This window comes from Parambassis ranga, chromosome 5 (assembly GCF_900634625.1).
Source record: "Parambassis ranga chromosome 5, fParRan2.1, whole genome shotgun sequence".
In the NCBI taxonomy this organism is placed as follows: domain Eukaryota; kingdom Metazoa; phylum Chordata; class Actinopteri; family Ambassidae; genus Parambassis; species Parambassis ranga.
This window is the reverse complement of record NC_041026.1, coordinates 29,531,224-29,545,263: the sequence shown is the minus strand read 5'-3', so window position 1 is coordinate 29,545,263 and position 14,040 is coordinate 29,531,224. Positions and strand designations below refer to the sequence as shown.

The following is a 14,040-nucleotide window of genomic DNA, read 5'->3' as shown; positions in this document are numbered from 1 at the left end:
ACACCACCCAGCCGGATGAACTGTGTCCTGGATCTGATGGTGCATCTGCCGCCTCATCAGGAACATGCCCAGGTGTTGTAGGGAGGTCATACAGGCATGTGGAGGCCACACACACTACTGAGCCTTTTTTTTTTTTACACAAAATATATAGTGTTTTATAATGTAATTGATGCACATATGCTGTTAATCAACAATGAAATGTTATTTTAAATAAAGCTTTTTTTTCTTTCAATGTTGGGTAACCATTAATGTGTCTTTATATCATCTGTTTCCCCCTCCACTGCGGCGATGGACTACAACACGTGTCCTTCGCCGTGGTCGCGCACGTGAAACACCATGCTGGATGGGAGAAGGAAGGAATAAACCATCTGTAGGGAAATGGCGGGGGGGAGAAAATTAGGAAAATGTCAACAAAGAACTGAAACCCCGCTTTTTTGCGACCTCACCGACATTTGTCCTGTCACTGAATTAGCCACTATTTATTTACATATCCAAACCCTAACAGATTTTTTTCACGTGAACTTTGATACCGAGTCCTCTACAATACCGAGATTTACCCCGAGATTATGTAGGATTTTTTTCTAAACTGCAAAATGTATCATTTTAACGCTACTTTATTAGCTATTGGCTAGTAGATAATTCCATACGGTACGTTAACCACAGGATACGCCATGTTTTTTTTCAAATGTGTTCTGGTACACCGTGTTCTTTGACAATGGTACATCTGAACCTGCTAACCCTGACCATTGAGTGACATCAAGTTCCCGCATGGAGACTGAGACATGCCGGAAGTCGTTACAAGGTAAGTATGCAAAAATCAAAACAGACAGGCTGACCGATGTTCCGTTGTTAGGGAGATGAGAGACTACTTATCACAAAGAGATAATAATGGTTTGTGATTATTTAATTACAACAGTGTCACTTTAAGCATCCTCACAAAAGACATGTTTGGTGTTTTGTTTTGAAAGTAATAACCGGATAAGCTGTTACTTTCCGCATCTTTCCCACACTTTACACTCCTCCCATTCTTTAACATTGCTCAGCAAGTTTCCTTTACGGTTTCTCCTTCAGTCAAAAAGTGAAGGGTTGCGTGGATGGTGTTGCTGACAAAATGTAACCATTTCTGTTTTCATGGTGAAGGATTCGAAGAACCAATGGAGACGGCTGATGGTTACAACTGGCGGAAACGCACAAGGAGCGCTAGAGCCCGCAACAAACAACGCACTGGAGCGCGAGTGGACGAGACCAGTGTGCTGCGGTGTCTCAGCGTGGGAAACACGGAAGAGGGCCATGACATGGAGGAAGACACCGGTGTCTCCAAGCAGGACGACCTGGAGCGAAGGGTTATGGCGCCCCGCTACAATCTGCTGCGGGAGGTAGGAAGAGGGACATACGGTGTGGTGTACGAAGCCGTTGCCCGGAGGTCTGGTGCTAAAGTTGCTGTGAAGAAACTGCGATGCGACGCGCCGGAAAACGTAGAACTAGCTTTGCAGGAGTTTTGGGCGCTGGCAAGTCTGGACAAACGGCATGAGAATGTGGTGCACCTGGAAGAGTGTGTCCTGCAGAGGAACGGTATGGCTCAGAAAATGAGTCATGGCAACAAGCGCTCCAAACAGTACCTCTGCCTGGTGGAGACTTCACTCAAAGGTGAGCTCACTTTAGCTCTCTAGCTGTTTAAGTTCAGTCACTTTAGCTAAAATGAGAGGGAAAGAATACCTGCTTTTGGTTTTAACTAACGCCGTATCATAAATGAACCAATCGGTTTCGTTTGTCTTTAACAGTCACACTATATTTGTGTTTAGCTTTGTTTTATCTAGAGGCCTTTCAAGGAGAATTGTTGTTGTCGCCATGACACAGGCTCACTGGGGGATGGGTGGATTTTTTTGTGAAGGAGCTCCACTCACTAAAATGGTGTCTGTTGTGTTGACTGTGTAATTTTCACATTCCATTGACAATTAAGTTACTTTGCCAGATCCTTGTCAAGCCTGTCTTTACGTGCTGGGCTGGATCATTATGCATCTGCAGTAAACACATAATGCTACTGTCATCTTGTTACTTAAGCTAACAGTTTGGCTGTGTGTGTCCCTTTGGACCTCCTTAGTAGTTGTGGCTGTTGAAATTTGATCCTTTGTCAGAAATATCAGTGGACTGGTTCTGGAATCAGAAGGGGGCAGTCTATTATTAGATGAAACTCGACTTATTGTACACACCCAAGACACAAGGAAGACACACTGAAATCCAATCACTTATACCACAGTCAGATGTCATTTTTTTAGTTGTTTTGAGATCAGGATCTAACAGGGCAGAGGAGTCACAGTTTATTACCTGCTCTTAAAACATTTGCTACACAGTGACCCCTGTCCAGGTCATGTCCTAAACTCTATTACAACTGTGTATTTTTATCGTTCTCTTCTAAAATTCTGATCTGTCAGCACTCATCTTTTCCAAGAAACACCCTTATAGAGAATGACAAATACAGTGTGTCTTGTGAATGTTATGTATTATTGCATCAGTGTCTGAATGGCTGCTCTGCTGCTGTTGCAGGAGAGAGGGTGCTCAGTCCTCCAGAGACGCCTTGTTACCTGTGGTTCGTCATGGAGTTCTGTGAAGGGGGTGACCTCAACCAGTTCATCTTGTCACGACGGCCCAATCCGCAAACGAACAGCAGCTTTATGCTCCAGCTGACAAGCGCCGTTGCGTTCCTGCATGAGAACAACATTGTGCACAGAGACCTCAAACCTGACAACATCCTTATTTCAGAGAAGTCAGGGACTCCGGTTCTGAAAGTGGCTGACTTTGGCTTGAGTAAAGTCTGCGCTGGTTTCGGAAGCACCAGCGAGAGCAAAGAGGGGGAAGACAAGAACAAAAACATCAACAAGTTTTGGCTGTCATCTGCGTGCGGCTCAGACTTCTACATGGCTCCAGAGGTGTGGGAGGGCCACTACACAGCCAAGGCTGACATATTTGCCTTAGGAATCATCATATGGGCCATGTTGGAGAGAATCACTTTCATTGATGCTGAGTCTAAGCGGGAGCTACTAGGAACGTATGTGAGACAGGGAGCTGACATTGTGCCGGTGGGTGAGGCACTGCTAGAGAATCCAAAGATGGTGCTGGACATCCCACAGAAACGCAGGTCGTGCATGTCGGACGGGGTGACAAAGCTGCTTCGGGACATGCTCGCCGTCAACCCTCAGGACCGACCCGATGCTTTTCAGCTGCAGGCCAGAATGGACCAGGTTACATGTGCTACATGACCCTCAACCAGACTGTCAAACAGGTAATGCGTTTTCCTTTCCTTTTCTTTCCGATAACTGCTAAGTCACTATACATGACTGTTGGTCATGCACAGTACAGTTGGTTGCATCCCTGTCCCTCACAATTGTAATGTAGTTAATGATTCAATCATAATGGCCCATCATGTACTTGTGCATACGCAAGAGTATTGGACATTTTCATTCTCACATATAGATCCTCTGGAAATTTTTCAAGAGTTGCAGTGTGACAAGTTTTGGTGTTAAGAAAATTATCTGTTGACAGACTATAGCTGGATAGGTGCCTTGGCAACATGGCAAATAGATGAGATGAGTGATACCTGAGTGTAGGATGCCACCTCTTTAATCAGAGTTGTGCAATGGTTTCTGGTTAGGGATGGTCGGTAATGGCTAAAAATATTTATCCGTTTAATTTCTGGCATATAGCCAGTAACAATAAATATGTTTAATCAGCCAAGTTTGAAATGTAAAAGGGGATCCAACATTTTTTTAAAAACACTCAAGGAAGAAGTACACTAAAGGAGGGAGGAATGAGCTGCTCAGTTTCACTGCCTTCCGCCATTGCTGTTGTTGATATGAGCTCCACATATGTGCCAGCTCTCTTTGCTGATACAGCCATAATCACTGTGACTACTTGCCATCTAGAAGTAGTAGCAACATTCTGTACAACCCAGATTCCAAAAAGGTTGGGTCACTGTGTAAAATGTAAATAAAACAGAATGTAAAGATTTGCAAATCTCATGAACCCATATTGTATTCCTATCAGAACATAAAGAACATGTCAGATGTCAACATGTTGATGTTGTTGGGACATTGTTTCATTGAAAATATGAGCTCATTTTGAATTTGATGGCAGCAACACATCTTAAAAAGGTTGTGGGGGCACCAAAAAGGCTGAAAAAGTAAGAAGCACAAAAAAAGGAGCATCGGACAACTAATTAGGTTCTAATAATTGTGGAGCAATTTCAGATAATTTTCCTCAGTATAAAACTGCAAAGACTTTGAGGATCCCACCATCTACAGAACAATATCATCAAAAGATTCACAGAATCAGGAGGAGTGTCTGTAAGGGACAAGGTCAAAGGTCAAACACTGGCCCTCAAGCAGCACTGCATTAAAAACAGACATGATTCTCTGCTGGAAATTGCTGAGGACACATCGAGGTTTTAGAACAACACATGCTCCCATCCAGACATCTCTGTCAGGGAAGGCTTTACATGTTTCAGTAGGACAATGCTAAACCACATACTGCATCCACAACTGCATTGCTTTGCAGGATAGAGTCCGGATACTTAACTGGTCTGCCTGCAGTCCAGACCTTCCACCAATAAAAAACATTTGGCGCATCATGAATCGACAAATCCAGCAATGAAGGCCCAGGACTATTGAGCAGCTAGAATCCTGCATCGGACAAGAACAGGACACCATTCCTCTCCTAAACCTCCAGCTGCTGGTCTCCTTTTTACAGGCAGTAGCTAAAAGAAAAGATATGATGATAAACATCACCCTGTTCCAACTTTTTTTTAAGATGTGTTGCTGCCATCAAATTCAAAATTAGCTCATATTTTCCATGAAATACTAAAATGTGTCTGTTACAACAGCTAATATGATCTTTATGTTCTATTGGGAATACAGTATGAGATTTGCAAATCATGCATTCTGTTTTTATTTACGTCTTACACAGTGTCCCAATTTGTTTGGAATTAGGGGCGTATATGATCTACTGATATTATTTCTCTGGACAATTATTATTTTAAGTACCAGTTGTATTTTTGCACTCCATATACACATTTTGGTATGGTTGGGTGCGTTCAAACCTGTGCCCTAATCCCTGTTTTTTAAGTAGCATTGGCATTTGGCATGCAAGTTGTTGGGACATGTGCTATGGAATTTATGTATGGCTGCAATCAAATGGTAGAGAAAAGGAGGGCGGGCCTGCTGTTGCTGTCCTGCTTAGAGCATGTATTTTATAACAGCAGTTACTGACATTTGTGTTGTGTTTGTGAGTTGGGCTTGTGTAACTGAAGCCCTGCCACCCACTGATCCCAGGGCCACAGATGCCGCTGTTTGTGTAAAATTGTGACTAAACATGTATGTATACAGTACATGTACATTTGGACAGTATGCATAATGTTGCACTACCTACCCGTTTCTCAGATGGCAGATTCCGCTGCCTTTTGTGGGACTTTGGATGACACCTTTTGCCTTTGTTTACCGTTACATCACATGCCTTTCTCTGGTAGGGGGATGGGAAGCATGTCTTTTGAGCAGGGTGCGGGTAAGTGCTCGCTGAGCCTGCCTCTGTTGTTCAGCAGTCTGCTGAAACCCCCGCCACCTCTCCACCATCCCCCTTTCAGCTCCCTTGTATGTCCAACACATAGAGCTCAAAGTGTAAAGGATTTTTGCAAATTGTGCGCACAGCCGTGGTTACCTGGCCTAACGAGCTGATAATGTTCAGGGAAGAGGGTGAATAGCATGACAATAAATAGAAGATTAGTGTAGCTGACTGTACAGCAGACCTCTGGTCTGTGTGAATTTAATTCTGTGAATGTGTGGATGACTGTCTGCAATAATACATCCCATCTTCCGGTGTTTAATGTCCGCGTCCAGCCACTGTAACGCTGTGATCAATACTGGGATTAATTTTTATTGCCACCTTTTGGACAGACTCCTCTGTGCGCCGTTTTTCTCCTTCCAGGAGCTGTTTGCCAGCTGCTCATCTAAACTGTACATTGTCGTTTTACTTCCTTCTTCTGTCTGTGTTCTGCACCTGAAGAAGCTCTTGCACTTCTCCACATTCATCACGCCCACTAAATTCCGACCAATCACAGAATTGTTCTCTCACACCACTGAGAGAAAAAGTTTTGCCCGGGCCATGTGTCCGAGAGAGCTGCAGAACAGGCTCTTCGAGAGAAAAATGATATTTTGTGGGCGTAACGTCGGCAGGGAGGACCAAGTTCTCTGTTCTCGTGGAGTATGGATCCAGCTTTATACTAGTACTACATGGAAAATGACATGGGCAGGTGTTGACAGTAGACACTGGATTTGTCAGAAGGCCAAATGCTGTCGAGAATGTTGATGTGAATGGAGGGATACAGATGGGGAGAGAAAAAGGGAGGAAGAGACCCAAAACTACGAGGAAAACTGGACATACAGTTAGTACCATGAAATAATGGATCATACGTCGGCCTGATGAGGGGTCAGGAGGGAAGAAGAAGGAGAAAGGAGGTGGGGGAATAGAGGTGGTGGTGGGCCGTAGAGGCTAACTATACGCTTTAGTAAACAGAAAGGTTTTAAGTCTTACGGCGGTGTCTCCCTCTCGGACCCAGATTGGTAACTAGTTCCATAGTAGCGATGCCTGATATCTAAAGGCTTGTCTTCCCATTCTACTTTTATGAATTCTAGGTGCTACAAGTAAACCTGCACTCTGTGACCATGTAGAGCCCTATATCTAAGTAGGATAATTTTAAAGTCTATTCTAAATTTTACTTGGAGCCAGTGAAGAGACGCTAGAACAGAAGAGATATGATCTCTTTTGCTGATTCCTGTCAGGACTCTAGCCGCTGCATTCTGGATCAGCAGCAGGCTGTTAATGAAGTAATGTGGACATTGTGATAATAGTGACTTGCAGTAGTCCAGTCTAAACGTAACAAAAGCACGAACAAGCTTTTCAGCATCATTCTGAGGGAGGATGCTCCTGATCTTAGCAATATTACGGAGGTCAAAGAAGGCGGTTTTAAAGATCTGTTTAATATAAGGGATTAATGACATGTCTTGATCAATCCTCCAGAGAGAGAATATTAACAGATAATCTTGCCCTAAAATGTTTGAGACCAAAAAAATGACCTTAGTTCTGTCTGAGTTTAATAGTAAAAAATTGGCGGTCATCCAGTCCTTTATGTCCTTTAGACATGCCTCTAGTCTGACTAACCCTGGAACACCGTGATTAACCCTTGTATGTGAGGAGTAAACGTCAACATTAACGTTCGTTAACATGAACGAAGTGAAATCCATCGGATAAATATGATTTAAACCAGCCTAGTGCTGTCCCTGTAATCCTAATCTCATGTTCTAATCTGTGTAGTAAAATGCTGTCATCTATGGTGTCAAAGGCAGCACTGAGATCCACCAGGACAAGTCCACAGTCTGGAGCCATGAGGAGGTCATTAGTAACTTTAACCAGTGCTGTTTCTGTGCTATGGTGGGCTCTGAATTCGGACTGGGAAAACATCAAGCAGACTGTTCTTATGCAGGTGGTTATTTAACTGACGTACAACCACTCTTTCAAGTATCTTAGAAATAAAAGTGAGGTTAGAGATCGGTCTGTAGTTTGCTAAGCTGCCTTCATGTGAAGGTTTTTTTAAGTATAAGGTCTGATAACAGCCATTGCCTGTGGTACACATGCTGTTGTTAATGACAAGTTGATCTGATCTAAGGGCAGGAAGCTGTCCAGAGGTGGATTAGTGCTAAAAGAGGTTTCTAAAGGTGGCAGCATACTGGCTGCTGTGGAGAGATCTTCATTTATTGTTTCTCTAATATTAGTGAGTTTATTGGTGAAGACAAGTACCGTAGATGTCATTGAGGTTGTTGAAGCCTCACTTAATCATTTTTAAGACATTTGTGAGGCCTCCCATTAACCAGCAACAGGGTGTCTTGTTACATTCCTGTGTCAAAGGGTGAATCCACCCCAATCAGTCAGCCACATTCTCATGCTTAATAAAAGTGACAAGTCAGCAGTAACGCATGTTGTCTCAACAGGTTGCAGCTCTAAATCCCCGCCTGAACCCCTTTAAGTCAGTTATGTAACATAGTGCGTGTGGAAATGTATGACAGCAAAGCTGGCAGCAGACTGTGTGACGGGCCGGCCAAGCAACTGCACATCCTAAAACACACCAATCCTTTTCACATTGGGCTGCTGGCCTGGTTTAACAAATGCCTGTTTGTGCTGCAGGGTTTAATAGATGCTCCAGCTCTACTATAGGGCACTATAATATTCATTGCAGAGATTTGATTGGGGGGAAAAACATAGTACATTGAGAGAAGACCTAGTTAAAACCTGCCCTTCCTCAATTTAAACTTCCTGAATACAAGCCACCCAGACTTTATACTTTGTGTGACTGAAGGCACTGATTGCTGTTCAGCTTGTGTATATTCAGCAGGCAGGGCAGTCTGCAGTGGGCATTGTTCTAGAAGCAGAAACTATTTGCTGCTGCAGTGTGGCACTGCTGCACTGACTCAGCACATATCTGTGTTTATAAGCTGCAGTAGATTGCACATCCTCTGTGCCCACACACAGTAGTACACAGCAGCTGACTGGAAGGTGAAAGTGTCTCCTGAAGGAAAACAACCTGAACTGGTGACAGATGTTTCTTTACAAAGTGAGGAGAGACGGTTTAGAATTTGACCCAAAATCTAAATAGTATAGACACCTTGTTGGCATTGTACATGTTTCACACATGACCAAGCTATTTCGTCTTCATTATTTTAATGACAGACAGGAAGAAGTCAGTTAATCTTGATGTTGAATTTGTATTCTGTGGCTGCTCTTAGGAACCTAATATGCTAAACAGAGACTTGGTTGTGGTGGAAACTGAGACATTCCATTGGTAACAGTTCTTGTGGTTCCTTACAAGTATGTACCACATTTTTAGGATCCAGGGAACTATTATTGTTATTGTACGTTTTTATGCTGTACACCACACTGTACAATAATTTTACTTGCTGTTCCTCATTGAGGAAATTAAATGGATCATAGAATTGATGAATATGTAGGGTATTTCAAAAAGTCAGCCACACGGTGCAAAAATAAGGATGTATTAGTCTATGTGAAGCTGCCATCTTAAACTAATAATTCCATCCTGATTGAGTGTTGTTTTTTCATGTTTTTTTTTACATCTCACAGTGTTTGTCACATTTGTCACAAATACACAGTATTTAATATCAGTCACCAAAATAGTTGCATTAATCGTTAGTTGAATGACCTTATCGATCGATTAACGATTAATTGATAAGCTGCGATTTTCCTGGGCCTTTCCCTCAGTTTCACTAAGATTAAAAGCTAATGTCATATTCCTTAATGAGTGATTTATTGTACCATTGGGGATACAGTACAGACAATGACATTTATGTAGGCTAGTATAACAAAATCAATTGAATAGAATATGCTCAGCTGTTGCATGTTAAACATAAGGATCATAAAATAAATCCTGAATAGAAAGGTAAACAAAATATTATCTTTTATCAACCTAGTGGGCTATTTACAAGTAAAAACATTAGAGCGTCCTTTAAAACAGTCACATTAAGATGTTAGCTGTCCAGAAACACAAGCATTGCTGTCTGAATGTGTTGTCGCTCCTCATAGCATACATACACAGACGCATGTCCAGGAATCAAGCGTGTGCGCAGCTTGTTTACAGTGAGCGCAGCTACTGGGAACACGGGTTCTATTCAACTAGCATCCTGATTAAAAAAGAAAAAAGAAAGAAATTCCAAGTACTTCATGTGACCTGAGTATTTACAACAAGCGCAAATGGAAACGCTGATTATCACACGGCAGTCTCTCGTAGTGTCTTCAAAAAAATCTAAAACTAAAATACTGCCGGGGCGATTAATTGACAACTTATTGAATTCAATCAATTAACCCTCATGCATTGTTCGCAAACACTACCCTAATGTGTTGTTCGGGGACAAAAACGTCCCCTAACTTTAACGGTTTTAAAAATATATTAGATAAATATTTTTTTGAATTTTTTTTGCATAGACCTTTTAATTAACTTCAGTTCTAATCAACAGTAGTGAAAAAATCATTTTCCCCCAGGATTTTAACCCTTTAATCACCAATTTTATAAGGGGTGGTGCTGAAAATTGAAAAAAAAAACACACAATATGGCTCATTTTTAATAGAAAAGGTGAATGTGGACTGGATTCTTTTTAACCTTTATTATAGTCTTGGTCATGTCAAACATCAGTAAAAACATTGACTTGATTGCATTATTAGTTTTTGCACAGCACTGGATTTTCTTTTTTTCTCCCTAATGTGTTGTTCGGGGACAAAAACGTCCCCTAACTTTAACGGTTTTAAAAATATATTAGATAAATATTTTTTTGAAATTTTTTTGCATAGACCTTTTAATTAACTTCAGTTCTAATCAACAGTAGTGAAAAAATCATTTTCCCCAAGGATTTTAACCCTTTAATCACCAATTTTATAAGGGGTGGTGCTGAAAATTGAAAAAAAAACACACAATATGGCTCATTTTTAATAGAAAAGGTGAATGTGGACTGGATTCTTTTTAACCTTTATTATAGTCTTGGTCATGTCAAACATCAGTAAAAAAATTGACTTTATTGCATTATTAGTTTTTGCACAGCACTGGATTTTCTTTTTTTCTCCCATTTTGTCCCATAGACTTACATTATAAACACACTTTTTTTGACTGTACAGCCATGGCACTAAATAATCATGCATTCTTGATTGTTGGTGGTTTACCCTGTTGGTAGGAGGTAAAATTTGTGATTTTTACAGTTAACAACTTAATTACCATATTAACCCTTTACCTGCAGGCCTGTGCTCATGTACTGTAGTTTCTGGCTTGTATATGGAGTTATAGGGAGTATTTTAGCACATAATTGTGTGTCTACACACTGTGTGTGTATGTTAGAGAGGAAGAGAGCCATGCCAGGCCTGTACAATGAAATTCTTACTTTGCTGCTCAAACTGAATGCCATAAAGGTTTAAGAGGAAAAAAATAGAATAATTTACAAAAGAGCAATTTCAATAGCTAAAAAATGTACACAAATATAAACTGTATATAAAGTATAAAGTGGAGCTATATACATATAAATGTGCATGTGTGCTACATCAGCTGTTGTGCAAATTGAACAGAGAATGAATCATTGTATACAGCAAGGAGGTAAACGGCATGGTACATGTGCAGTTATTGGATTGGATATTAAGGTGCATAGAGAAATAAATAGATAAATAATATTGCAGTTACTGTTACTGCATGTAAACATGTCAGTATGTAAACAGTCAGTGTGTATGTGCGGGGTACAGTCCATTTTTACAGACTCCTGTCAGCCTTTGAGGAGTCTGATGGTGGAGGGGAAGAAAGAGTTCCTGAGTCTGGTGGTCCTGCACTTCACACTCCTGTGCCGCCGGCCTGAGGGGAGGAGAGTGAACAGACCTTGCTGGGGGTGGGTGGGGTCCTTGATGATGGAGGCAGCTCTCCTGTGGACTCTGCGCTGGTAGATGCTCTGCAGAGAGGGCAGAGGAGTCCTGGTGATCTTAGACACAGTCTTCACCACTCTCGACAGGCGTTTGCGGTCCATGGTGGTAGAGCTGCCGTAGCACACGGTGATGCAGCTGGTCAGGATGGACTGAACGACGCAGCTGTAGAAGCTGCTGAGGATCTTTGGTGGGTGGTAGATGTATCTGGAAACACATACTGCTTCCTCGATTAAAATGGGACACTGTGGTAACCTGCTAATAGATGCAACCAGATCTGATATCACAATTATCCCCTTCTCAACACTGCAGTTTATTTTACTGTGTTGACTTTAACCTTCAGCACTTCAGTCACATGCTTACCCAACTTTTCTACTCTTTTTTTCTATATGTAAATATGTAATATAATTTGATTTTTCTTGTGTTTTTCTGCAGACATGTATTGATACCTGGAACTGCTGCACCACAGAAAGTCTCCTTGTGTTAAATCTGAAGAAAATAAAGCTGCGATATGGATGCTGAAATGGGATTTTTGAGCCTGTTGATGGTAGGGTCATCTGCCAAGTTCTGATGGAGAATCCTTATCTCACCCCAAATGTTATGACGTGGTTTCATTAGAGAGGTGAGATCTCTGATCTCCCATTGCAGACATGAGGTGGTGACACTGCCTTCACCTCCATGTATGGCAATTAATGAAAGAGCTTTGACAGCACACATGCTCGAGTGTGTGTTATCTGTGTCATTCATCAGTTGGGTCACCAATCACTTTTGTTGGGTTTCTCCAGATGTGTTGGTTTACTGTGAGGTACACTACATAGGAGTGGCTGCATAAAACACTCTGTCATGGTGGGTGTAATGTTATATTGTGATATCATCATATGTAGTACATTTTCTGGGAAGTTAATTGACTCTTGGCTAAAACAATTACTGAATACTTGAAATCTGTTTGTTACATATTACAATAAATGACAGATTTTTTTTTAAAAAGGGACACAGTAAGAGCTGTCTTTACAAATGGGTTGTAAGCCTGTTTCATTCGGTCTGTCAGCTTGAAGGCACAGGAAAGGAAAGGAGGGTGGTCTCAATCCAGCTGTGTCAGATACGTAAAGTAGAAGGTTGCACTTAAGCTTCACTTTTTGATGTGATAGGTAGTGTTATACGCTTGAATAGATGTGCTATACTGGCAGGAATAGAGGCTATCTTCCACAGCACATCATATTGTAGAAGAGAGTTGTTACCATGGTAACAAGCCATGAGGTTTTTACCAAGAGCAAACTAAAGAGAGAAAGAAAGAGATGTCAAACAACGGGACAGCTCTCAATGGGAATTTAACCTGGGTCCCCTGGTCCTCCAACCCAACTTTGTAGTGAGCCTTTCGTAGGCAGGAACAAGCACTACATGTTGACCTTCATATATCGGATGCATATGTGACAGCGACCGTGCTTCCGAGATGAGTGTAAGAATGTTTTGCAAATACAATTACTTACTGTTTTTAACTTGAAAATGAGAAGCGACCGCGCTTTATGAAGTTAAAGGTGCTGCTGCACAGACTGGCTTCAAATCACCAGTGACAGATGGTAGTCCATCAGGTTTTGGCTTTACATATGCACATTATGATTTAAGCCCACTTCTTGCCTTGGGACTATCTTTGAAATAAATTCCACTCCAAGAACACCGCAGCTTTATTTTCTGCATTACATTTTTCATTCATGGTGCCTTGTAAATGGGTCACATCTGGTACAATCTGGTTGATTGAGGTTTCTAAACAGTTATAAATTGTGCTTGTGAAAAGTGGAATGTGAAAAATACGTGTGGAACATTTGTACAGCGAACCACAGCTGAATGTTTGTCATACTGAACAGGGACGTTTCCTTTGTAATTGTACTACCTCGTGTTTCTGCACATTTTTACCTTTTCTTTACTGAGCCATCCTATCATTTTCCCCAAGAGACATTCCTCAGCTACAGAACCACCCTGTTGAATTTTAGTTTATTTGTTTATGTTTGGAATAAGCTACTGCGGTTTTGTCTGTTTGTTGTCCCTGCTGTACTGGGGAAAGAAGAAAGGGGGTTTACATTGATTCAGACATTTACACAACTTTAGCTCGACACAGTTATTCGATGTACATTGAATAACATACCTCAGTTCTCTTCCTTTCACTAATGTATGAATATTTTGTCAATGACCTTAAACTGGAGGTGAGCTCATGGAATTTAAGGGGAACACTTTTCAAGCTACTTCCTGTGGATGTTTTCCATTGCTTTTGGGATAATAGGAACTATCATATTGGACTGACACTTGTTTTTACACTCTTCCTCTATGCAACACCTTGCCCCGAACACCCATGGAACAATCTGGGCCTGGTTCTGTTTCAGCCCTCAGCTTCTCATCCTCACAGGAACAGTGCAGGACGTTCATGTGGACCCGTTGTTTCAGCAGTATTGTTTTTAGAGCCACGTGGTTGAATAGAAACAATGTTTTTTTTTATTGCTGACTTTGTACATTAGAGCTCTGTTTCAATAAAAGTTGCAAATGCTA

At 41.5% G+C, this 14,040-nt stretch overlaps 1 protein-coding gene across 1 annotated transcript; it reads left to right on the top strand.

The window, feature by feature from the left end:
* Window positions 1-1,025: 1,025 nt before the first annotated feature.
* On the top strand, window positions 1,026-14,040 carry LOC114435975 (serine/threonine-protein kinase 35-like). Its single transcript, XM_028405978.1, has 3 exons — window positions 1,026-1,647; window positions 2,545-3,280; window positions 11,938-14,040. Exons 1-2 carry the CDS (start codon window positions 1,095-1,097, stop codon window positions 3,255-3,257), a joined length of 1,266 nt encoding a protein of 421 aa, XP_028261779.1. The 5' UTR covers window positions 1,026-1,094; the 3' UTR covers window positions 3,258-3,280; window positions 11,938-14,040.

Bases quoted from the DNA above. Each gene is read 5' to 3' on its own strand.
- LOC114435975 (XM_028405978.1), top strand. From the start codon at position 1,095: ATGGTGTTGCTGACAAAATGTAACCATTTCTGTTTTCATGGTGAAGGA. The intron at 1,648-2,544 runs GTGAGCTCACTT...CTGCTGTTGCAG, and splicing joins GGTGGAGACTTCACTCAAAG to GAGAGAGGGTGCTCAGTCCT.